The sequence below is a fragment of the Epinephelus lanceolatus genome, chromosome 6, assembly GCF_041903045.1.
Source record: "Epinephelus lanceolatus isolate andai-2023 chromosome 6, ASM4190304v1, whole genome shotgun sequence".
NCBI classification, from domain to species: Eukaryota; Metazoa; Chordata; class Actinopteri; order Perciformes; family Serranidae; genus Epinephelus; species Epinephelus lanceolatus.
In genome coordinates this window covers 14,220,079-14,246,805 of record NC_135739.1, presented here as the reverse complement: position 1 = coordinate 14,246,805, position 26,727 = coordinate 14,220,079, and the positions used below count along the sequence as shown (strand labels likewise).

At 44.4% G+C, this 26,727-nt stretch overlaps 1 protein-coding gene across 2 annotated transcripts; it reads left to right on the top strand.

The window, feature by feature from the left end:
- Positions 1–829: 829 nt before the first annotated feature.
- On the top strand, positions 830–21,024 carry zbtb7a (zinc finger and BTB domain containing 7a). 2 transcript variants are annotated; one of them, XM_033622097.2, is made up of 4 exons: positions 830–980; positions 11,925–12,488; positions 13,603–14,504; positions 16,639–21,024. In XM_033622097.2, exons 2-4 carry the CDS (start codon positions 12,003–12,005, stop codon positions 17,072–17,074), a joined length of 1,824 nt encoding a protein of 607 aa, XP_033477988.1. In that variant the 5' UTR covers positions 830–980; positions 11,925–12,002; the 3' UTR covers positions 17,075–21,024. The 2 variants fall into 2 exon arrangements, with proteins under 2 accessions (XP_033477988.1, XP_078024807.1); XM_078168681.1 differs by lacking the exon at positions 830–980 and adding an exon at positions 2,046–2,198.
- Positions 21,025–26,727: the final 5,703 nt, after the last annotated feature.

Genomic DNA, 26,727 nt, shown 5'->3' with positions numbered 1-26,727 from the left:
AAAAGGCAACAGTTTACAGGCAGCAACGTTATGAAAAATATGTCTTTTATGGTGTGTGCATGAAATATATGACTTCAAAGTGCTTTCAGAGGTGTGCTATGATGGTTTATGGTGCAACAGAATCATGGAATACATCTTGTGCTCCATCCCACTCCGTGGCACAATGGCTGGCGTGCACTCACTGAGGGGGCGTGCGGGTGGGTGGTTGGAAGTGGCGCAACATCAAGTGCAATAGCTGTAAATTTACACATGGGAACTCGCCATTTCCCACAGCGGAGGCATTTTTCGACTTAGTAATGTCTTCTCTGATGCCTCACCTGTTAGAGCTTGGCAGGTATTATGCACAGAGACCAGGCCGAGCCAGAAAGTGTATCGAGGGGGTTGCTGGCAGCCCCTACTGTATGTGCTGGAATGTGCCAAGGCTTGCTTTTGGGGTGGGACACCATGACCTCAGGCAATAGGATGGGTGGGTGCGACTCGGCTCACATAGAAAAGGAAAGGAGCAGTGAGAGATGAGGCGGGTGAGAATTGACAAGAGTTACAACTCATGTACCCTCGTGTACCAAACGTTTGAGTGTCCATAGATGGAAACTTTGGCTGACATTCACCGTGGAAACCACAGAGTGGGAAGGCATGGGTTAATGATTTGTGTCATCTCTGATTGAGTTTATGACTTTGACAACTGTCCACTTTTGAGCACAAAAAAATTTCCACTTTACTTTTTGCTTCACAGAGGGAGGAGGGAGAGGAGACGGAGGGGGAATGCTGTTTCTTTAAGAGAGAGGGAGTGAGAGTGAGTGAGGGAGAGAGAGAGAAAGGGAGGGACCTCTTTGCCCTCCAGAAACCAGGAAGGGAATTGAGTTGATCTGCTGCTGCTTGGTTAGCGCATACGGGGCTTTAAGCTGCACAACAGTGAGAGGGAGAGGAGGAGAGGAGAGGGCTGAGCTAACCCACAACAAGCTTCACCACGGCCATCGCAGGTGAGCTAAAGGCACCCTGCCATCCCCTCGCTGTCTGCCCTGGGCCTGACAACCAGAGGGGAGCAGGGCAGAGGAGGAGAGGAGAGAGGGAGGAATGAGGGAGGGGGACAGAAAGGAGAGCAGGGTGGGGGGGTTGGCCGGAGAGGAGAGGTGGGTCGCAGCAGTAGTCCCTAGTCAAGGTTCCTCTTTTTTTAATCCTCCTAAAGTACTTCCTCTGTACTGCTCTTTACCTCTGGGGAATCTTGAGATAAAGTTTATAGGATGTGTTCAAGGCATTAACTTTTCAGGCAGGTGGAAGCACTTAGAGAAGGAGGAGGAGGAGGAGGAGAAGGAGGGGGGTGGGGGGGTTCTTGGGAGAGGGTGGGGGGTACTGAACGAGGGGAAGGAGGAACCAAAAATAATTGTAATGGACAAGGTATAAGCAATAGCAACAACTTTTCGGGACAGTGCCGATTGTAATGCTCAGTGCGGGGCAAGTTGTGTGGTGTGTGCGCAGGGCATGGTGTAGTGGCATTAGACTGTTTGGAATAGGAATAACTCATAATTTAGGTCAGGAGTTTTAAGTGTGTCTGAAATGTCACCAGCCAATGAGAGAATCCACCTCTGATGTCTGGTTATCGCTCTGACAGTTCAGGCTGCATTTTTCAATTTTTATTTTTTTCACACGAAGCTCGGCCCTGTTTGATGGCTGGTCTGTACTTTAATACCTGGCAGCCTGCTAGCAACATACTGTAGTGTATAATTCAGCCCTGAGTGCTTACGTTAGAGCAGGCTTGGAGATAGTGGGGGTGGTGAGGGCAGCGAGAGCTGGGACTCGTAGTCCACAGCGAGGGGCTGCAAAGCAGGTCGAATAGGGTTTCGAACTCTATATCCCAGAGTGCCTTGCCCTTGGCCATCCAGGAAAGGGAACAGCCGCCAGCCTATCCCGACAAGGAGGTGTGGTGAGTGAGCAGCTGTCAAGCCAATGAGAGCAGGGGATGCGGAGCCGAGTTGTGGGCTGAAAACAGAGGGGGGTGGGGTAGTGGTGGTGGTGGTGGTGCTTGAGGGGGGTAGGTGTCTGTTTGTGTGGGATCAGGCAAGGGCTTGCCTGTATGACTAGGGCCACTCGCAAGTTTCCTGTCTGGTAAAGCTCTAGCCCTGCCCAGAGACGGAGGCAGCAGAGCTGGCCGGCAGGCAGGGGAGGCAGATAGGGCCCAGGAAACATTTTCTGCCTATTTGGTAAGCACTCCAAAGACATCCACATACACACACTCACTGTGTCTTCAGACTGTGACTGAGAGGAGAGGCGAGCAGAGGAAATAAATACCATAGCGTGTTGTGTGTGAAGGAGAGTGAGAGAGATGGGGCTTGATAGAGTTCAGAGTTCTTGACCCACTTGCAGATAAAGGAGGGAATGGCAAATAGGTCAGCGCTGAGTGTAAGGTGCTGCACAGAGGAATAGTTTGTCATAAAGTTTTCATTCACATCAGGCTAACTTTTCAGCTATTGGCATGCATCGTGCATCACTGTTGTTTCCATCTTATTAAGGCACAGTATTCTTTTAATGTTTTGGTCTACTGCTGGGACTAAATGGCACTGCTGCTATTATTAGTAGAGTGAAAAGATGAAGACAGTTGCACATCCTGTACTGCTGCTTCTTTAGGGGTGTTTAAGTAACTCTACTAAAACCACTGCATCAAATGTTTGCTGGAGTGTGGCAAAGCGACTGAGCTGATAACTGTCAAGAGTACAGGTGGGGTGTTGAGTAATAGTTGATTTGAGAAACCTCAGACATCTTTTCTTGCTGAAGGGGGAGAATATGTGACACATCTCGTGACAACTGGATTTCAGTGGTAGGGTAAGCTGCCTCAGCTAAATCCACGCAATATTAAAATAAAACTTAATCTCTGGTAACTTTGTGCACTATGCTGGAGAACTCGTGTACTTGCTGATTGATTTCAATTTTTCTCAGCTACTCACACCATGGTCAGTCTCATGACATCTTTTACTCCCGATCCACTCACCCCCCCTTCCTCACCAGCATCGTGTTAAAAGCAGATTCTAATCTAGCCTGTCATGTCCTGCTTGCTTGTGGCTCGTGGTTTGAAGACTTCACAGGAACCCTGCCTGCCTCTCTCGATAACCAGATGCATATTTTTTGGCTTTGCATACTTGTTGAACCCGTTTTTTAAACGTGTGGGCACGGAGAGGGTACAAGACGCGCACGGTACATGAAGACGCCCAAATGCTGGGAAAGTGTTTGGAATGCTTCTCAGAAGGCGGCAGCTGACAAGGTTGATGAGATTGTTTTTATTCAGTTCAATGCCACAGAAAATATAAGTTACAGTAAATGTTGTCCTGATGCTATGCTCTATGCCACCTCCTAGCTACCACTATAGAAGAAAAAGTATAGTTAGTTCAAGTAAATACCAGCAAGAGGTTAAACTAGGACGCCATATGTGTTTTTGTGCAAGTGTGTGCTTGTGTGCATGCATGCATGCGTGTGCGTCTGTGTTACCAACAATAGACTCCAGGGGAATTGCAGGGGACTTCAGTGGCTGTGGGCAGGTCCAAGACACCACCCATCAATTTGGCGGTGAGGCTGAATACAGTTTGATATTCCTGTATGTTTGTGCCTACACCACTATGGCCTGAAACTAGCAGGTTCAGACAGACTGAGAAGACAGGTTGCGTGATGTCGCCGTGGCAGTTTGAGGCTTTATTTTAGAGTGAAATGTTGGCTGTATACAATGAACTACATGTAGCAGTCATTATATTTGTTCAGTTTTGTTTATGTGGTCGAATGATGTATTGTGGCCCATATGGTGGAACCAGAACTTGAGTTGTTTTGTTCTTCATACCAAACAACATAATTTCTGTGCTGCTGAGCTATTCCTATAGGTTCATTTGTGTAAGTTAAAACATTTTAAATACTTTCATCTGCCTGTTTTCCTGGCGAATGCAGCTTCACTTCCCTCTAATGTTTGGTTCCCCTGGTCAGCTGCTCAGTATACCACAGCTTCCAGCCTGGCTAGGCAGATAGACAGACCCCTCTCTGTTGTTTTTTCTGTTGTTGTGCTGAAGTCTAGGGGGAGTAAAGGGGCTTCTTCTGTTCTCTTCTGGGACATTTATTATGGAGAGGCCAACACAACCTGATCAAATTAGACAGGGAAAGGAAGAGGCTGGGATGTTTTTCAGAGTAGGGGTAAAGCTAGGCTTGAATTTTCACACTTTTTGAGTCAGATGATGTCTTTTTGTGATATATTAATTGAGGGATTTCACATTTTCAGTTTGGTGGAAAAACATGAGTTCATTAAACATAGTAAAGTTGATTGTTATGGTGATATTAAACACTAGTACAGATGTATACTTCTTTTAATCAAGCAGAAAGGCCCTCTGATCAGGACGAGGGTATGTGACCAATCTGACACTGTCTGCATGTTGATTTAGTAAATTGTTTTGGGATGAAACAGGAGAGAAGATGGGTGGGTTGCACTGAAGGACGGCGAGACACAGGAGGTGGGTGGGTCTGTGATGCTTTGCCTTCTCAGCAGTGGAAAGGGGAAGTGGGCGATGTGGTGGGTACTGTGCAGTGCAGAGTCTGAGACGGAGATGGAGCAATGATGAGATGAGAGCGACAGATGAGAGGAAGAGAGAGAGGGTGTGTGTGTGGGGGGGGGGGGGGGGGGGGGTCAGACAGTAGGGACAGAGAGAACGAGCAAGCAGAGAGCTGGTCATCTGATAACAGAGCGGGTTCTGTTACACGCCTGTCACAGACTCACAGGAAGTCGTCTTTCCCTGTTGGGCTGCGCATGCACAAAGTGGCGCATCCAGGGGCACGTTGGGCCTGCGGGCTGACCAACCGGCCCGCTTGAGTTCTGCAGGACGACGCTGTGTTGGGTTGTAGCGACGTTTCTGAAGCCATGTGTTAGATTTTGTTACACTTCCTGGTTGGCAGCATGGCAGTGTCAGAGCATGTTACTCAAGCTAAAAGGAACTCAGACCGTGGATGTGGTTTTATTGCACTATAGCTTATGAAAAGCGACTGTCCCAAGATGTGTGACAGGACTCATGACTTGAAATGAAATATCCACCAAAAGACCACATTTTAACTGGCATGAAACTAGTGCTGTTTATAGTTTTTATGGAGATAATACTGACCACAGAAACAGCTGCACAGTGCTGTACAAAAGCCATGCAATCCTACCTTATTTAAGATGATCACTTTTTGCTGATAATACTACTTAAATCGATTGTATGTTGTCTCAACTCAAATGTACTTTTTGCTGCTTTACACTTAAGTGGAGTGGCATTAAACTACATTATGATGTTTCTTATATTTTGTCTGACATACAGGTGAAGCAAATATGAGAAAGAGTTACAATGCAATGTAATCCAACACCACAGACTACACATTCAAATATTACCTTAGAGTTTCATCACCATGTTTCTGTTGTTGTGTCAAAAACTATTTAAAAAAATGTAAGTTTTGCAAAAGCATACTTCACAGCTGTTGTACTGGATTAAATTGCACTGTGTTTTGTATTTGCTAGCCTGTGGCTAACCAGTCGGTCTGACTGCTACAAACAAGTGAGAAAACAAAACACAGACAAATTAAGAACAGTGTGAGAGCTTGCACAAGTAATTAGCAGCAGCTATAGGTTTCACTTTTCCAGTTCCTTTGCTATCTGGCAGAGCAAACACGGACCTTTACAACATCGTAAAACCCCCCTGCTAGTTTCCTCACATTAAACTTTGCCCAACTTGTGGGTGGTTACCTTCCCTCTTATTGAGGCAGGTTACACCAGGTAACAGTGAGATCTCTCTGAGTTTATCATTGACATCTGAGCCGGATTCCTAAGCCACCATACAGTACGCTCAGTTGTTATGATTGAGCTTTAACGCCCTGCCTCACCCACCACCTTTTCACTTGCTTTGTGTCTGTGTTTTGGCTCCCCTTCCTGGTTAGTTTCTAGTAAAAAGCTGCCAGGTCGAGGCCAGCCCATGCAACTTCAGTTTTATCAGTTGCTTGCTCTCTTCCTGCTTCACTCCCAATATGACCAATCAGGTTTCCTTCCACCACTGGCAGCATTGAGTCACTTGGCTGGGGCACTTGCTTTAAAGCCACTCTTCCAAGGAACTGCCACCCCCTCCCCATTCCGATTATCTGGCCTTATCTCAGTCTGACCTTGAACCCACTTGACCTGAAGTGATTCCCTTGCAGCAGGGCGGGCTAGGCAGGTTTGTTGCCATGGAGGGTCAGTTGAGATAGTCAGTGAAATAAGGACGGGTGGAAAGTGAAATGATAAAAAAAAAGGGTCTGGGAGGCAAAGACAAGAGCAAAGGGCCAACCAAGTTCTTCAACTTGTTGTTTAATATCAAGTTGTTTTTGCACTCTAATCTTAATACATGCATAAAGTCCTCACCTGTGTAATATTGGAAGTAGCCTAATAGAATTGTTCTCTTGTAAAAACAATAAGCAAATAACACTTCACAAGGTGTTATAAAATTTCTGCTCTGTATTTCAGTAGTAAACGGTGGCCCATCTGTGCTCCATTAACATTTATGGTTTAAGGGATCAATGATTCAGTTATGTTTGCTCTGATTGCTCCTGCGTAAAGTTGGGCTGCTCAGTAGGTTTGAATTGTGCTTTATTTTTATGAGCCAGTCATTTTTTGCATGCCAGAGTTTAAGAAACCGTTACCTAAAAGTTTTTTTTTAATAATAGGAGACCAACGGGAGGATATTTGCTTTAAAATTCAGTAGATTCAAACCAAAACAAAATGGAAATATTAAGTGCTGTACTCATTGAAATAACAGATTTTACTCTTTTTTGGTAGTCTGATGGAAATTATCTTCACTAGGTTTTTCTTGAGCTCAATACAACCTTAAAAAACATTAAAAAGTGCTTGGAGGGTATTTAAGTCTTCATCTCTCTCAGAAACATCTGAGGTTGCACAGGGTTAACAGTTTGTTCCTTTGTATTTAGGAATGACTGGTATGTGTCAGCCAAAGACAGAGATACTTTGAGAGTGGAAATTCTGCAGTCCTTCCATAGATGATACGTATCAGGCATGTTGAAAACACTTTTACTAACTGCAACCTCAGGCTGATGTCAACGTGTTTGTCAGTGAATGACAAGCAAATTGGGTGTGACTGCCTTGGCATGGATATTAAGAACACACACAGCACAGTCATCTGAAATAACAGCAAAACTGAACGCGCTTAACAGGAGACCGTTGTGGGTTGTTTCGTCCCTGACCTGTAATTTTGATATCTGTCCTTGCTGTGTGTAGATACATGGGAAAGGGTATGGGGACGTTACGGATGAGATGGAGGTAATGAGGGCGGGGATGGGATGGGTTGGTTCTGTGTTAAAGAGGTTGTTTGACTTGCAAAGCAGGCCTGGGTGCTCTCGCACTGGGCTTTGAGAGAGGGCCCTTCCCTGGAAGTGGAGCACCAGGGACACGGACAGCTGCTGCGCTGCTTTGTGCCGGGTTGCGGGCCTTGTCACCCACAGGCATGAATTAGTGATAAGGAATGTTTCAAGCCATGAGGAGGTGTTGGGATCAGGTTTGTTGCACTGTGTTTCCTCTTTCTTAGTCTTCTTTGCGGGGTTATTCGGGGACAGGTGGCTCCTGCATGCAGAGTAGTCCCTCCATGCTTAGTTGGCACTGAATGGCATTTGTGCGTGTGTGTTTGTATGTGTGTGTTTTATCTCCTCTCAGCTCAGCGTCTTTACCCCACAAAGCCGTGACCCAAGGGTCAGCTATATGTACGGGGGATAACGCGCTACGCAAGCTTGTAGCAAAGCCTGGGGTAGTGCAGGTGCTGTGTGTGTGTTAGAGAAAAGCAGGTTGGCTCGGGTCTGGATGGGCTCACAGAGATCTATTTCCTCCTGTGAAGGACGTGACCAGTAGCCATGCGGTTGCCCTTTGTCTTGCTCTTTCTTCCATCTCCATCTCACTATGCTCTGTCTTCCCTTCTCCCTCCTGTGCCGTCTCTCTTTGTCTTTGCCCTCCCTCCCTCAGCATATTCAGATGAGGGCTTGGATAATAAAATTTGCTCGTGCCATGTCTGACAGTCCTGTTTTATCGCAGCATAGTGAAAGACATTGGCAGTGTTTGCAGAGGCTTTGTGGTCAGCTGCCCATCAAAACTTAATTGAGTTAAGGGAGACGTACAGTAAGGAGAGAGAAACGGTGGAGCCGTCGAAACATTTCATCATTAATCAAACAAAGCAGTACTCTGTGACCTGATATTTGAATGTACAAACTTTTATCTTTATCATAATGTGTTGCTTAAATGAAAACAATCATTGACCCATTTAGAGGATCGTGATAAGTTTGAGCTCTCCTCCTCTCCTGCCTGCCTCCTTACAGAAGTCTTTTTTTAAAGCCTTTACCTAACTCTCACCTGTGGGCAGAGCTGACATGTTGCCAGATCTCAAGGTGTGGAGACAGATAGGAGTTGCTCTTTACAAAGGAGAGAAAAGGGAGAGGTGAACACAGGTGAACAGGAAGGAGAGAGGAGAGGCAGCCAGGTTAGGCAGGTTTGGTAGTGGGGTGTAGCGTACAAACATACCAGGAAGGCTGATATGAAGGAATGTCATTTGAACTCCTTGCTCTTGTAGAGAGCAACACACTCAATGCATCCTCCAACCCCCCCTCTCACCCCCTGCTAGGTCTCCCTGGCAGATGGAGAAGGGGGGGTGGATGTCCTATATGTGCGTTTATGTGTGTGTGTTTTAGCCGTTATTGATGTCTCTGGGATGTTACAGTATTTGCTTGTGTGTGTGTTAATAGAGAAATTGAGGATGGCTTGTTCTGCTGAAACCCCCCTCCCACTGCGCAGGCTTCAGTCGATCATTTTAATCTCCCCCCCACACGTGAGCGAGGGGACAGCCTTTCCTGAAACTTGGCACACAGTACAGGGTGGGGTAACCAGCTCAGACCGGATTGACAACCTCCCTTTTTAATACTGTTCCCTCGCAGCTTGTTGCGTGTCCTCTTCCTCCTCCTGTGGAGTTTTTCCACAGGGTCTGCTCTGGCAGCCCCCCTCCCTCCCTCCCTCCCCCCATTTTCCTCCACCTCTCTCGCCTCCCCTCCCCAGCTCTCGACTGACACAGAGTGAACAAGCTGCACAGTCCAGCTCCCAGCATGCACTCTGATCCTCGCTGCCCTCTGCCTATCTGTCCTCCACGACCTCTTACTTGGTTTCTTGCACGAGTGCATGCTCACACACCCATAGATGTAGGCGTGTTTACAAGGAAACATCCACCTGCACACACATATAATGCATAAACATCTCCACTTAGTCATTCACCCACTCATGGTGTTTAAGCAGGCACAAAGGCTGGCCAAAGGCTTTCAGAATTATTGTTCGCCACTATTTAGTCAGTGCCACTCACTTATTGCACATTGCCCTATGTCTGCTCTTGTATTAAATATGTAAATACACCTGTTGTGTCAATGGATTTGCTTAAAAATCAATTCCAAGCAGATGTGATGTGTAACACTGTGGTGTTACTCTGTGGCTTCTCTCCAGTTACTTTGGACAGTCGCTCAATGCTCAAGCAAAAACAAGTGAAATGTTTCAATTGGCTGTTTTTGCTAGTATTATTTTTGGAGCTTGTTGCGTTACATAAAAGATTATTTACTGCATTAAACATATGCAGCAAATGTAAAGCCTTCACTGTGAAGTTCAGTCTCAGGTCAGGCACTCATAGAACACAAAATGACTTTCATAACTTTAATTAGTCCTTGTGGGGAATAAGGAACACGTCATAGTGAAGGGTTTTGATATGGATGGCTCTGGTTAAAAAACAGATATGTTCATGAAACTGTCAACGTGTCGATGTGAAAAATCAGTAGAGATGTTTTTGCATTGCCAAGGTACTAATGAATAAAGATGACTCGTTTGAGTGAATCATTTCAGATTTTTTTTTAGTGACAGAAAAAGTCAGTACACAGTTTACTCGGATGAAGGTCATAAACATTCAGCAGTGTTACTTAACTGGTGGCCCATGGGCCGAATCTGGCCCGTGATAGGGTGTCAGGTGGCCCGACGGCCATTCTCTAATTCACAATGAAAATATTTTGATTTATACTGGGATTTTTTTTGCGCTTAGAATGTAAATAAGGTTCCAGAGTGCAAAAAAAGCATCAAAATAGATGTGGCAAATTAGCATTTTTACACTTCTGGTTCCTTTGTCTCAAAGTCAGTTGTTTTTTGGTTTGCTTTAAATGAGGTCTGTGGTCAAAAAATACATCAGTACATACCCACTTGTGAATTTTGAAGATTTTATGTGTCTTGAAAAAGGCGGTTGCTAACAAGTGGCTAATGAGCCTACAGAGCGTCATCACCCCAGACACGACTTTACAGCCTAATTGTGGTGGTGCAGTTGAAGTCATGTGACTGTGGTGTCGTTTATAGTTAAGCATTAGCTTTTTAGTCATGGCAATTGCATTTACGCTTCAAAAATCATAAAGCTGCATTTCTTTGTGAAGATTATCTTGCTGAGCAAATATGTAAGTATCTTAACTTTTGTTTGCCACGGAGCTTTTTTCTGCAATGATATAAAATCCAGTGGAAACATACCATTGGCATTGGCTTTTTGTAGAGGGAACCAGTGCAGTTTTAACTCTCGGGTTGCCTTACAAAAAAAACCCTGCAGCACTTTGTGAAGCTTGTTTATCAAAAAAATTTAAAAATGGGAGGATCCCTGGGACCCCCGTTAGAGGTCTGGGCTAAGTCCTGAATGTGTCCTCAAATTTTAGAAACATTCTGTGTGCACCTGACACCTGACTGGCTGCTGTGTCTGGAATTGCCTCTTGGTTAGATAAGTGAGGACAGCCAGTGTCGAAAGGTTGAAAACATGCAGTTTATTTATTACATATACTAATAAATTTTATTAATATTTGTTTGTTAACTGGCCCCTGTCATTTTTCAAAAGTGGCCCCCAGGCACAGCAAGTTGAGCAAAATCATATCATCAACACTTCTTTAATGGGTCACAACAGGTTGCAGACCAATTACTACAGTAGTGTTCATCAACCACCTATATACTGTACACTGTTATACAGCAGCTTTAACTTGTCAGAGCAGTGCCTGGTTTTTGTTACAGTTTGTCTGTTTTCCAGATGTTGCCATGATTTTTAAGACAGATTTTTGACATATTGAATAATTTCGCAGTCTTTTCCTTTTCCTGAGTTGTGACATTTTGCTTTGAAAGCTCATCCATCACAATGCTGATAACCAAACCTGTTTTACAGCTATAACAATACTAATTGGCACACGACCTGATATGACCTAACTCTGTAGATTTTTGCCAAGATACTTGAGAGTCTCTCTGTATCTCATGGACTGTGCAGAAATGTCTTGTGAGGGATCCTGTATATGCACAACAATGTATACTTCAGTGTTTAACTTGGTATCCTTACAATTCTTACAGTAGGACTCCTCTTACACCCTCACCTCCATAAGGCCCTCTTTGTGTATGATATCAGAGGGGTCCCTTGTGTAGATCTATAGAATTTGATTTCATAAAGATATGAGGAGGCGTTATTAGAGCTGTAGGATCTTAAGAGCAGGATACCAAGACTATATAGGTGGGCGATGTACGTTAGTGTAGTTAAAGAGACTGTATTTCCATATACTGTGCTGTGTCCCGGCCATGACAATGAAATCTTTAGTTGGACTCAAGTGAGTTCAGTGTTCTTTGTTTCATCACAATTGTAGTAAAGCCCTACGCTTGTACTTAAGATTGTGTCCTCCATTAACGTTTTGTGTGTACTGGTTTGTGCTCTGAAGCATTCCAGTGTATATTTCTGACTGTGGTGAATCGATTAATCAATATTCCTCTCTCTTCCTTTATCCACATAAAGAATGTCATGAACTGATCTATTATTTCCTCCTTGTCTTTCCCCTCCATCCCATCCCTCTATCCGACTCCTCTCTCCCCTCAGACAGGCAGACGGACAGACGGCAGGACGGATACACGGGTGGGGGCTGTGCTAGGCGGCTCGGCGGCAGGCTGGTGGAAGATGTCGTCAGGAGCCGGCGGGAGGGGTGGAAGGCGGCTCAGGGGGACAGCAAGCAGCGGTGGCGGAGGAGGGAGAGGAGGGGCAGGAGAAGCAGAGGAAGGCCCTGTGGGGATCCCGTTCCCTGAGCACAGCGCAGACATCCTGGGCAGCCTGAACAAGCAGCGGCTCAGCGGCCTGCTGTGCGATGTGCTCCTGGTTACTCAGGAACGGGAGTTCCCAGCTCACCGCTCCGTCCTGGCATCCTGCAGCACCTACTTCCACAAGCTCTTCACTTCAGGGGCCGCCGCTGACCAACAAAACATCTACAACATCGACTTTGTGGCGGCAGAGGCTCTGGGAGCGTTGCTGGACTTTGCCTACACAGCCACGTTGACAGTCAGTCACAGCAGTGTGGCTGACATCCTTGCCGCTGCACACCTCCTGGAAATCCCACCTGTCCAGGACGTCTGTACACACCTGCTGGACACCAAAGTGCTCTCCCCGCCGGTACAACACCATTATAGAACTAGAAGTGACATGTGTAAAAGTCAAGTTTAAGCTTTGATATTTGATCTGCTCTGCCTTAATGAATAAGTGACACCACTTAGCAACCCATTTTAAGTGTTGAATTAACTTATAGCAAAGCACAGAATAAATGTAATTCTCCTGCTTCGGCCACTTAACAAATGAGGTGTCCGTTCATCATACAACCCCCTTCATTAAATAGTCAGCATAGTCAAGCTTACATCATGGCCTTTATCAGGCTGTCTCACCATCCCAAACACACGCCCACAGTCTTTGAGTTCAGCACTTACTCATTCTGAGCCAATAACGTGCAGAAGGACAGCGTGCTATTTAGCCAGCTACAGACGCAGCATATCACAGCTACACTTCAACATGATCAAGCATAGCTGTGATATGCACATGCATGTGCTCATGGGTATAATGAACCCTTGGGTGTGCATCCAGGATACCCAGAGAGTGATATGTCTGTGCTGATAGGCCTTACAGATGTAGATTAAGGTCTGTCTTGTCAGCTTTCACTTCAGCTGATGTGCTTTGTAGAAAGATGGATGACGCATCTCCACTTGCCTCCACTGTACAAAAATGAAGTCAAAACATTAAGGATACAGCTGCTGCCATCTTGAGCTGGTGACATAATTTGGTCTGCCCAATAGCAATCTCCGCTCTGTCCAGTTCATCCAACCATTTGCAAACAGCACCAATGACTAGAACAAATAGCTTTTAATCATGACATCAAACTCCCCCTTTTATAGCATCAAATAACTAATTAAAACCAAAGTAATCAGAAAACCACACACTTGAACTAACATCAGCTTAACAAGAGCTACATAAAAAGAGAGAAACCATCTTTTGGAAAAATTTATTTGATGTGCACATTGATGTTTTAGATTGGCCTATGTCCCATCCACTAACATGGAGGGGGTGGAGTTTATGATCAGTACTGGAGCCAGCCACAAGGGGGCGATCCAGATGTCTGGGCTTCACTTTTAGGCAGCTGTCATGTCATACATATTTATTATACAGTCTGTGGTGCAAACTTTCCCTGACTTTGAATTTCTCCTGCACTCACTCTTTGTTCCCCGTCATGTTTCACTAGGCGGGCAGTGAGCGAAGAGATGAAGATGAAGATGAGGACGGGAAGGGCAGAGGAGGCAGGGAGCAGGGGAACCGGGTGCGGGCCCGGGAGTACCTGGAGTACTTCCAGAGAGGAGCGCACTGGAGCAGCAGCTGCAGCACGCCAGAGCTCAGGGACCTGCCCACACACCTGCACTTTAACCACGGTAATGGGGGGGCCCCCAGCAACGGGGCTCCTGCTGGCCCTGGTGAGTACTACTCCCCCCTCGCCCTCGCCTTGGCCCAGGCCCCCACACAGGAGCCAGAGGAAGAGGATGAGGATGAAGAGGAAGATGAGGACGGGGACGCGGTGCAGGGAAACGGAGCAAGCCTGGGGTCATCTTACTACCCTCCATCCCAAAACGGGCACTTCTACCTCCCCCCTGAGTCCAGGCTGGGGCAGGACACAGAGGTGGACGATGGAAGCAGGGAGGCAATGGCGAGGGAGAGGGGTTCCGCCAGCGCCCTCCTGCAGCAAATGATGGACTCCATCGAGAGGCAGAAGGAGCGCGCAACAACAGGGGAGGAACAGGGAGATGGGGATGACCCCGACATGGAATTTTACTTGAATTATTTTAACAGCACGCAGCACGAGGATCCAGCTTCGGCTGCTGTGACACAGGGAGTGCCGCCGCTCTGGTTATCTCGGGGCAGAACAGGCCAAGACAGAGTAGGCGGAGGAGGAGAGAGGGTGGTGGGGGAGCGAGGCAGCGGGGGTGGAGCGGGAGGAGGTGGAGGCGAGAGGAAGATGCGCTCTAAGGCCTTCCAGAAATGCCCCATATGCTCCAAGGTCATTCAAGGAGCAGGCAAGCTACCCCGCCACATCCGAACGCACACGGGGGAGAAACCTTATGAATGCGCCATCTGCAAAGTGCGCTTTACCAGGTAAGCCCAATTAATGAAGTGACTACCCCATGTCACATGTACTAATAGTCTTGGACTTGGCACTGTGGACAAATTGCCCAGCAGTGGGAAACACCACAAAGCCAAGAGCAGGAGCATTAGCGCTAACCAACTTAGCTTTGCATTAAGGAGGCAGCGCTGTTTGTGAATCTTAATGTTTACCTTCATCATGACCGAGTGTCCCTAACCAGGTTTTTTAATGTCACATTGAAACCAAATGCTAATCAAAATGGCATGCAGAGTGTTCCAGCTCTGAGAGAGGGGGTCAGGTGGTTATAAAAGTCTGTTTTATTGTGACTTGCCTCATAGCAAAGTCCTGGAATTTTAACATAGGGGTCCTATAAAAGAAGGCTGTGCCATGGCAGTGTTATCTAGTGGAGGGCTGCTATAAAGTATTCTGATACAGAGGGGGATTACAGGCTCTGGATGGTACTCTATGTGCGCCAATGCAGTAATTTGAACTTTTGATCTCTGGTTATGTTGATTATTGCCCACGGCAGAGTAGTTAACACCACCCCCCTCCTCTCTCTCTCTGTCGCTCCTTTACCTCTCTAATGAAATCTGCCATGTGCCGCTCAGATAAATGTGGCCACTCTACAGCAGAGGACTTGAGTGCACATGGTTTTCCCTGTATTTAGGAGTCCTGCCTTTTCCTTGAAATCATTCCTTTAATTAATTAATCAGTGGACTTGTGCTGGAAATAGATGCAGTAGGCTAGAAATACCCAGAACCACTGCTGGCATGGCAGGTAGGGAAGACCAATCTGAATTTGCCTTCTAGCTAAATTCGACCGGCAGTGGGAAGGGGGTATTGTAATCTTAATCCTGTTTGATCAGGGTTAAGAGTGTGCCTCGCACAGTAATAAATCACTCCTGTCCTTTAAATAATTCACCTCTGTCAGTGTGCCACTTTGTTCCAAGGCTTCAGCCTGTGTGTATGTGTGTGTGGGTGCATGCATGTGTTTCTCCTCACTTATATTTCTTTGTTAATTTTTATATTTGGGGCACAGTTTGAACACACCTGAATAGGTTGTGGTGGGTTGACTTATTTGTTTGTATGACAGCTAATCTACCCACATGGTGTGTGCGTATGTGTGTGTGTTTACATGTATGTGCGTGCTAAACAGAGTTGTCTTAACTACGCTTGTTTGTTTAGGAGCCCTCTGCCCTGGGTGCAGGAGGGTTAGACGATTAAAGAGCTCGGGAGCTAGAGAGATAGTAAGGGCTAAAGGGGGGAGGGAGGGACAAGAGTGAGATGAAGGCCAAGGAAGCCTAATAAAGTTCAGTGGGCGGCAGTGTACCATCGCAAAGTAAAAAATGTTCCAGGTTGTAATGAGATGACGTTAGATTTAGAGAAGTCATAGTTTGATCTTGTTTTGATTTGAGTTGTTGTATTTGGAAAGTGAGTCGTCCATATGAGCTGTTTGATTTGCTTAGAAGTGACAACTGCTCCTATCCAAAATTCAATCAAATTACATCTCGTGGGGGGAGAACTAGGCTGCAGGATTGATGACGTTTTACAGGCTCATTTATATTTCAGTGCTACTCAACGATAAAAGTCAAGTTTTCAAAATGATTTTGGAAGTGTACAGCTGCAGAAGACATTCAAGTCACTCATTTTCCATTCTCAAAGCACACGCGTTTAAGTAATCTGTCATTTGTTATGGTGTCACCCTCATCGAAAAGTTAACAGAAATCATAAAAATGCCAAATGACACAGTGAACGTTGAGCTTTCTTCAGTCGGCAGTTGTGCTCTTGTGTGTAATTACACAGATAAAGATGTAAAGTTTATGGCTTCTCCTCATTTGGCCTGGCTGTCCTCACAGAATAATCCCATTGGAAGAGATCCAAAAGATGGCTGTTTAATTGGAAATAAAACCATCCAAAGCATATTAAGCTGACCACTGTGCACAGGAGAATCAATTATATATTTTGAGTTAATTTGTGTTTGATAATACATGTTCTGATTTGTAACTGAGGCTGGAAAGAAAGACTGAAGCTGGCTGTGGGTGTACTAAGTGTATTCAGATATGTGTCAGCTGATTCTCTTGTGCATTTGAATTTTTTTTTGTCTGTGTATTCTGATATGATCTTGTTTATTTTTCTTTTTTTCCAGGCAGGACAAGCTCAAGGTTCATATGCGTAAGCATACAGGAGAGAAGCCTTACCTGTGTACGCAATGTGGAGCCGCCTTTGCTCACAACTACGACCTGAAGAACCACATGCGCGTACACACCGGCCTGCGCCCCTATCAGTGCTCAAGCTGCTTTAAGACTTTCGTGCGCTCGGATCACCTGCACCGCCACCTTAAGAAGGACGGCTGCAACGGCATCCCCTCTCGTCGGGGCCGAAAGCCTCGGGTGCGAGAGCCGGGGCTCCTCGACGCCCCCCTGGGCCTGCTGAGCCCCAGCTCTGACACAGGCCCTGGGCCTCGCACCATCAGGGGACGGCGGCGCTCGGAGGCATCCTCAGCAGCAGAGGTGGAGGGGGCTGCCGGAGCCCATGCACACAGTCCTCAGCTGCAGGAGCTGGCGGGGGAGGCAGGGCCCTGAGACTGCAGGGGCGACAAGGACACTGCTGGACACCATAGTCACTCTGCACCGCCTGTGAGACAGGCCAGTGAACAGAGAGGAGAAAAAACATGCAAAGGCAAACTTTAAAAAAAACAAAACAACTAACTATTCCTCTATAAACCAAATCAGGGTGTCACAAAAAAATCTAATCTTTATATTTCTTTCTCCTTTTACTTTAGGAAATGGAGTAGACATGCAAGCACTTGAGTCGGTTTATCTGTTTAAAGAGCAAAGAACGCTTCAAATCATGCACCCATGACGTCCACTTTCTGGGCCATTTCTTTCTTTATAATGTTAAGGGTTTTATACATTGGCATATGTGCTTAGGCAAACGTATGATAGATACAAAGAAACTCAAAGCAACTATGCAGTTGATTTAGATTTTTATTGGTTTTGTCCTCACAGCCTTCAAGCTCTAAGCAAGGTGTCTATCAAGCACCTTCTGGCTGCTGTACGGGTGAAGCGAGGACAAATCCTCCCAGTGAAAACAACTCTTTTTCTATTCTTTTGCAGGTCTGAAATGTACAGTTACCATAGAAACACCATTGCCACAATATGGCATATGCAAGGAAAACTCACCACAATTTTGATGCAACAGTTTTTTCTCTCTAAATGTTCCAGAAAGAATCAGACAAGGGTTTGATTGAAGTGGTACTTACTCTATAAAATGCATTTTAAGAATCTATGGTTTGTCTTATTGAGAAAAAAAAACAAATTCATGTAGAGTCAAATCCACTTTAACGGGGGCTCTTCAATTGCAGGACTAGGGAATATGAGGGGTGGAGGGTTTGTGTTTCTAAAGCACTACCATTGTCAATGTATCTGTTGGCTTGACTACGTTGCCTCTTATCCCTCACGACCCTGCAATTTCAGCATTTCTGTTTTCCCTTTTGATTTTGTCTTAATTTTTTTTTGTCGTTCCTTTTTGTTGACTGCTTCGGGTACTTGACACTTTATAATTGTATACATGTATATACAGCAGGTGGTGATATGACATTAGTCCCCTCTTAATGCTGAGGTGTACTTACCAATCGGGTTTTTTCCTCTTAGGCTTGATGTCATATTTCTCACAGAGTGAAGCTCGTGGGTGAATGAAAAAAACCTGTATGAATGTTTGATGACAAAAAAAAAAAAAAGCATTGAGTCACCCATTTTGTCCTAAACTTAACACTTGACTTGTATAGTTCCTGCCCAAAGGATGAGGAGGTAGAATGAATGAATGTGCTTAACTTTGTGCAGTTTTTTCGGATTCTGTCCTTGTGTGACAAGGCGCGGGTAGCATTTAACCAACCGCAGGTTAAAGGAATGGCAGGGAGCCCGAGTGAGAGAATGACAAAGAGTACGAAGAAGAGATAGATGAGCACCTTTTTTCTATATTTGCACAGCTTTACTAAAGATATCCAACAGAGTGAGAGAGAGAGGTATATTTAAAGGAAGTGGGCTGGTGTTGGGGAGGGAGTGAGAGGAGGTTTATGTATCATGCTTATTCCAATCTTTTTTGCCCTAGGGACCACACAACCGTGAGGCAACCTGTATGATGAAGAGAGCAATAAATACCTGTCCAAGTTGGGAGGCCAAATAGGAGCGCAGCTGCAGCTGGTTGATGGGGGAGGGGAGCAAGGGAAGGGGAGGGGGATCTCACAATGTCTGTTGCATTCCAAAAAATAATCTCCCCCAGCTCAGCCACGTTTCCAGGCAGGAGGGGATCAAATCAGGCCTTTTCTCTCCCTCGCTCTCCCTCTGTAGTCCTCTAATGCCCCCGAACTAGCCTGGAGGGGATATTATTATATTAGAGCCTGGTGTTACTGTGGGTAGGACGCCTGGTGCTGGCAGTTTAGTGTGTGAGTGTGTTTATATGTACGTGTGTTTGTGTACATGTGTGTGTGCGTGGCAGCCAGGGTCGCTCTGGCCACATCATCACTGAGTGAGTCAGCCGCAGCCTGTTCAAACATGCACCCTGAGCTGCCAGCCCCAATGCACTTTCTCTGTCTCACACACATGCTCACACACACATAAACACACACACACTCCACTCACTGGGTCCAGGTATCCTGTAGAGAATGGGAAAACACCAGGGCTGACATATCTGTTTGACTATTGTAAGTGACTCCATACATCTGGATTTGTTAGTCTTAAAATATCCAAGTTATGTTATTGTACTCCAAATTCAATGCTATTTTCCAAAGGAGCACATCGAGCCTTTGAGTCAGGGAGAGAACATGCATGTGATTTAGAGCCCCCCCCCCCCCCCCCCCCCCCCCCCTGTAATTTCTGCAGTGGTGCTGTAGTTCAACTATCAGTCCTTTGCACCTTAATTGGAAAGAGACAGGTTATGAATGCACTTTGTTACTGAGGAGGGCACTTTTGTCAGCGAAACGGGTACTTTGAAACAAACCAGTTGCAAATGAGATCAGTCCTTTCTTCTGTCCACGGCGGTGAAGTCGAGCTCCTTCACTGGTTTTGTTCAGGTTTTGACGACAAGCTGCCAAAAAAACACGTTCAGATCTCTCAAAGAGACGCCGGGTAGGCTCGGATACAAACACGTTGGGTTGTGTGACCTTAAGAGGAGACACAAATAATCCATGTAACTGATTGCACTTGAAATGTCGTGAGTTGTCTTTATGTCTTAATGCAAAGGAAGGGGCTGGAAGGAGGTGGCAAACAAAGAAGAAAGGACACTGTGTGCGTGTATGCATGCATACTTTTTTTTTTCCGTGTCGTGCATGTGCACAAGCATGTGTCGTTGGCTGGCAGGCTGGAGGGTCTCAGGACAAGCTTGGATAAACAAACTTTGTGTTGGCCCCATCTGTTCACCAGCTACTCTCCTAACTACACGTGTTCTCTGAGGAACCGCAGTGATAATAGGTCCACGGTACCGCAGAAGCAAAAATACCGTATTGTTGAACAACTCATTGGACAGTTGCTTGTTTACTTCATGGCTCTCTTGGTGCAGATTTGCATAACTCTTTGTTTACCCTGGTTGGTCATTGTCAGGGGTTGGCTAGGTCTTGGGAGTTTTAGTTTCTATTTTTGCTCCTCTGTTATGACAGAGATGGGGTTTATTAATGCACAGTTCGACTCCCACAGGCAGACCAATGCAGGCTGTGATCTTTATGTTGTGGTATGTTGGTGTGGACCGCTTAAACCAATTTTGTCTTGATGTGGCAGGAGGTGAAACCTGTTAGCCACCTTAAATATGTTTCTTTGGACCTTTGATATTTCCCCAAAAGTCTTATGTTGTTTGTTGATTAACCAAAGCTTTTTTGCCCTCGATCTTAGTCTGCTGTCTACGAGAGATATTTAAAGTTTGTCTATAATTTATCCAGACTGGGCCTCCCTGACTACGCCACACACAGATGCCCTCCTCTTGAATACATATGCAGAAATGTGTGTGAAATCATACAGATATTTACTTGAGTTTGCTTTCTCTCGCTCTTTGTATCCTTGTGGACGATAGAATCAGAGGTTTAAGGATGTATAGTTTTTTTGTCTGTCTACACTTGTTTTTTTTTCTTAAAATAACGTGTTGTGCTACATTTTTTTCTAACAATTTTACATGGCTGTGCGTGTGTGTGCGTATGTGTGTGTGCGTGTGTGTGTGTGGGTTGGGGTCATGGTTTTGGGTTGCTGTGCCAGGAGGGTGGGGTAAATGGGTGCTTGGGTGGGGTTATGGATATAAAGCCTGATAGCACTGGAAATGGTGCTTTAGCTGAGAGAGCAAACGTTTGCACTAATGTTAAATGTCCTTGTCCTGCTTATGGGAGAAGGGCAGGAGACCTCAGAAAGGCCTGCAAGTTTCCATGAGCACAGAGCAGTGTGGTTAATACTCAACGGTCTCACAACGAGTCCATCCAACCCCTCCGTAGAAATAATCATGTACAGTATATTAAGAAATATACAGACGTCCAACTACAACGACAAATACCAAAGGAGAAGAAATGGCTTGCATTCAAGTCATTGGACATTTTAAGCTACCAATCTCATGTTGGATTAATAGAGTTTTATTGTTGAATCTGAAGGCTCTTAAAAAGAGAACTTTTAATGGACACTAGATGTGTGATGACAGCAAATCATATTTGCTCTTTATATTAAGAAATATTCCAAATATACAACATTTAGACACTTAGAAAGTAGCAAAGCCTCTCCGAAAACATTTGAAATATTTGAGTTGGTCTGATGGCTGAGATGTTCTGTGTGCAGGTGCCAGAGATATCGAATCCAGTTCTTTTTAAAAAATTTGAGATTGGATTGTATCAGCATTTGTCTCATGAAGTTGAAATGATTATGAAAAACATTGTTATTGTTGAACACTGTTATTTTGACCATTGCTAAACTGGATGATTTCAGTTTCTGAAAAGATTTAAATGTTCTCGAGCTGAAGCAGACTGGGACTCTGTGGCCTTGTCTGAGCAGCACTAAGCTTTTTTTGTTTTTCTTTTCTTTTTTTTTATTGTTTCCAGACAGTTGTATTTTGCAGTGTGGGGCCGAGGCTCACTCCCACCAGGTGGACAATGCATCGAGGGCCACAGTGTGCCTTACGTGGGCAGGGACTGACAAAACTCCCTACTTCTTTGTCTGTTTTTTTCCTTCCCATATTTAAAAAAAAAAAAAAAAAATTCAAAAGCTGATTGGCTTGATACTGAAATTAGTCACTCATCTGTTTAAGCTTTACTTGAATTAATTTATAACAATGTTTCCGTACAAGCCACCACTTTAGAGCTTTGCCTCTACGGTTCCACAACTGGTGCGTCCCCAGCCTCAGCCCCACACCAAGGTTACTCTGACACAGGCTACACTGAGACAGTCTCAGAACTTCATTGCAAGTGTTTTTCCAAATTGACCTTGATATGTTTTTACCCTGTGCTGTTATCAAAGAGTTTCGGTGAATCTATCTGAGAAGGCCATAAAACAAAGACGACCAACAACGATGATAACAATTATTATAACTGTAAATAATCAAGCGAAGCAGGACGAGGTGACTGTTAATATTGAGATTGCAGACGGGGGACTATTTGCTTTGCTTCGTCATTTTCCCGCACACCTGATTTTTTTTCGTGTGTGTTTTCCATCAGGCTCTTGGTGCACAGCAAGCTGAGCGCAGCATATGCAGTATGGCACAATGCGCAGCGTGGCTCTGGCACTTACACAGACAGCCCTGGGTCCTTCAGAGAGGCAGGCTGCTGTCTGTTGGCTGCTCTCAGCTAAGTGGGGACAGTTTGCACTTGGAGTCTCCGTCAGTCTCTGGGGATGCAAAGGTTGGCATACAGGGAGGAGGATTAAATACGGGTGGTAGGGGAAAGCTGGATGTTGTTTTTCAGGGATGAGGTTAGAAAGCCCAGGTGATGGACTGTTTGCTGAGCGATGGCTCAGTGCTGGTCCTTTAAGCTGGTAGGAATTGCATGGCCACAATATGATAAGAATTGTAACACAAAGGAGGTCACCGCAGACTTCACATTGGGGAAACAGCAACAATGAGAATGTTGCTGATCTCTTTTGTCTCTATGTAAGTACTACTCAGGTGGAAAATACACTGCTATGCATTGGGTTTCAATGTAAGTTTATGGTATGTCTAATCACCCTCCAAGTTCTCTGTATTTGCCTTTTCTTGTTCGTACCGATATTTAACATAATAGTTCCCAGAAAGATAAAAGCAGGAACAGTTCCCTCATTGTAAAGTGGCTGTGACCAGCCTATTTCTCCATCTAATATTGATCCAGTGAATTGTTTGTTGGAAGGAAGGAAGCCACTGGAGATTCAGTCTTATTAGTCAGGCTGTAACATTTTTGAAAGGAGATGGGGTTGGAAAAGCACGGGGGGAGGGTAGGGGCGGGGGCGTATGTTCTCTTACTCTCTTCTCCCATCGCTCTCCCTCTCTCCGGACTCAGAGTCTACATCTTTGCTGCCGACTGGCCTTTGATCAAAGATCACACACCCTCAGCAGGGGAATCGACAGGAGAGAAAGGAGGGAGAGGGGATTGGATGAGGTGTGGAGGAAGAGACAGTTTCAGTTTTCAGTCACCTAAAACCAATTTAGGATACATTCCATAACTTCATACTGTGATTCCCACTTTGGAGTTTTTGGCAGATGTAAAGGATGTGTGTTGCAGACAGTAGTGGGAGACGGTCAGCGTTTTGCAGTTGGCCGTTTCCGTCGTCACTCTGTCTCGCCTCACTATCCCTCCGCTGTACGACAGACAGACATGTAGACAGACAGGTTTAAAGGCCCCCCGGTGCACCGCTATCCAACTGCCTTTTTTTTCAGCTTCTGCGATTGTAACAAAAGCACTTTGCGAAAGGCCATCCTGAATTTTGTGTGCTTTTATTTTATGGTTATCACTATTGTTATTGTTTTTGTTGTTCCTGTTGATGTTTTTTCTCAGTGCAAATTATTATTTAAATGCAAAAAAACAATTTGATGAAAATGAAAAAAAAAAATTTAAAAACTTGAATATTTGGTATCTGGACTGAAGGTTGCTCAAGCTGCCGCCTCATCCGGACATAAACAAACACATCTCTGTTCTACTACCACCGTACCTGTTATATGCAGCTTATTGCATAGTCACACAAAGGTGTATGTGGCGGGGGGGTCCTGGATAGACCTCCCCGCCTGCTCTCTGCTTATTGTCTCAGATCTTGTTGGGAGAAAGGTCATTTGATCTCATTTTGGGAGACTCCTTTTCTTGAAAAAGAAACCTGTACAACAGTTGCAAAGCTTTCTGAGAAGGCTAGCTGTGCTGAATGTTAAACATGCAGTGTTGTATCCACTGCAGAATCTTTTTGTCTGCAATAACGCCCTGTCTGTCGAGTTCAAGGCTGGATCTGGTATCCATATAATGCTTGATTATGATTATGATTATGAGAGGTGGATGAAACGGCCAAACGACCATCATGCACTTTTGCAAATCAGTACAGAAATTTTTTTTGGCCTTGTCAAATCAAGTTTATCGCAGTAGAGTGAGAAGAATAATGATCATGATAAGCATTTAATAAATCCATAGTTCAGTAAATGACTTGGGAGAGAAAGAAATAGGCTACTATTTATAATAGATTGAGTTGTAACTGTGATTATTATGATAATCCTTTACAGAGCTTTTTTCTGATGTACATTTAAAATGGCAGAATTCGTCCCAATTCTCAACCCTGGACGTTAAATGTAAACGCACACAATCACATCAGGCAGGAAACTGTCTCTCCGTGTTAAAACTTTATTCCTTGTCGCACATCTGACCATGCCCCGCTCTGTATCACAACAAGTGCGTCCCAAAGGCAGAGCACCTGCTGTGGCATCACTAATTGAATGGAGCGTGGCCAGAAAGTGCAACGTCATCGAACGCTTTAACCCGCAGTGTTGGCGGATGTTTTCCTCCCTATGTGATTCATTGTGGGTTTACTGTTTTAAAAACAACCCCTTTCTCTTCACAAAGGTTTTTTTTCATAGCGTAGCAGTCTGTCAGTCCGTATCTGTTGGAAGCTGCAGGGGGGGAATATTGGTGATTTTTGGAGAATTTGCACTTTTTGGCGATGAAAAGAAATTGTATTGTATATGAGACCACTAAATCCACACAGTCTAAACCATATAATTCCATTTTGTGTCATTTTTTTTTTTTTTTTGGTTCTGTTCTTCTTTTTTTTAATATATCCAAAAATGTCTGGCATCTGGTTGTCTGGTTTAAAGAATATAAAATCTTTCTATTAAAAACAATGGTTGCAAAAATTGGCGTGGATAATTTTGTCTCTTATTATAACTTATTGCACATTATACATTAGTTTGTGACAATTTTAAAAACAGTAGTCTTTGGTACTTAGATAGATAGATAGATAGATAGATATTAGATAGATGCTATACAGCTTGCTACACTACACTAACATACCAAAACTAAGCTAACGTGACTTTTACTCAATTTTAAATTTCATGAGACAACAAAAATGGTGCAACTACAGTTGAACTTGCACTTTATATGATGTTTTGTGCTTCAAATAGCCAACCTTAAAAAATTGTCATGCACACCCTGACCGACCCTGGCACTGGCTGTAGCTAGCAAGGTTACAGGATGGTAACATTTAAAATAGCTTACCTTTCTCCTTTTTTATACTGCACCCTGGATGGATTTTGCCTTCTTTATTTGATTGATCTCCACATACACTCCTCTGACATCCACTTCACACCACTATAACGTTAACGTTAACCTTCAAAGATTGCATCGCTTGTTCAGACTATGATGACTCGCTTGAACATTTTTGTTTTAAGGTGCAATATTAGTGCCCCACCGCCTTGGGAATGGTGCCCTAGGTTGATGATGCCTATGGCAACCACTGTTGTTTGGTAGTATTATCTGTAATTTAAGAATTTATGTTAATGGAATACTTCATCTCCCAAATGATCATTTGTATATCAGTTACTCACCGAGTGTTAGAATGAATTCATGAAGAAAACTGTTTTTCTCACATGGCTCTACAGTGAACGAAGAATCCAAAAAGGTGAACACATCTCATGAATCGAAGTAATCACGGTCTGCATTTAACAATAGCAAAACTATATCAAAACATACATTTACAAACTGTAACACGACTCCTGCAGAATAATTTCATCATAATAATTTTGTCTTATTTATCCAATCATATGCTAAGCACTTCCCAAACACATGCTATACTGCTAAAATATTACAATATAAAACACTTCCGCGTCCTGAGCATGCTCATCCGATGCATAGCTGCCTTTCAAAGCACTTAAGCACACATTACAAGACAATCAAAAACAATCAATAATGTATCCATAGATCATTCATTCAAACAAATTAGCAATACACAGTTTTAGGATTATACTGCATGGGTTGAGTTTGTAAATAGATGTCTTGATATAGTTTTGCTGTTGTTAGATGTGGACCCTGATTACTTAAATTCGTAAAGAATGTTTGCCTTTTTTAGATTCTTCATTCACTGTGGAGGCACGTGAGAAAATAAAAGTTTTCTAAATGAATTAAAGCTAACACAAGGTGAGTAACTGATAGGCAACTGGTCATTTTGCAGTTGAAGTATTCCTTTAAAGGTAAACTATGCAGGACTGTTGGTTACAGTTGGTGAACACGCCTTCCTGCAAAAGTGAAATCAAAAGCCAACCCCAGATTCACTCTCATTTGGCATTTCGCCTGGCTGCATTTGCGTTTTTTCAGAGGTGTGCCTCTTGGATTCCTGCTGCTTGTAGAGTCAGAAATGTTTTATTGGCAAGTAAATTTGCACTTCCAAGGAATTTGACCTGGTTTTCATTTTGTGCATGACATAAGAAAACTGGTCTGACAACTGGTTGCTTACCTTTTATAAAGGCCAGACCTCACCTGAGCGCTGTGGGAGTACACGCCCATAAATGTCCCGAACACAGACAATAAGAAGAAAGTAAGAAAATGCTCCACACACTTCTAGAGGGTCATGAGTGATGATTCAAAAGGATTACTACTTCAAGAGTCTACATGTTGATTTTTAGGAAACTCTTACATAGTGTACCTTTAAATAGACAGTATTGTACCATGTTACATTATCCTGTCAAATCATACAGTAACTTTTTAACGTGTAGTTTGATTTATAGGGGTGGTCAAAATGACTGTCAACACCTTCCATTGCAGGTAAATCAAGACCTG

Bases quoted from the DNA above. Each gene is read 5' to 3' on its own strand.
- zbtb7a (XM_033622097.2), top strand. From the start codon at position 12,003: ATGTCGTCAGGAGCCGGCGGGAGGGGTGGAAGGCGGCTCAGGGGGACA. The intron at 12,489-13,602 runs GTACAACACCAT...ATGTTTCACTAG, and splicing joins CCAAAGTGCTCTCCCCGCCG to GCGGGCAGTGAGCGAAGAGA. The intron at 14,505-16,638 runs GTAAGCCCAATT...CTTTTTTTCCAG, and splicing joins TGCAAAGTGCGCTTTACCAG to GCAGGACAAGCTCAAGGTTC.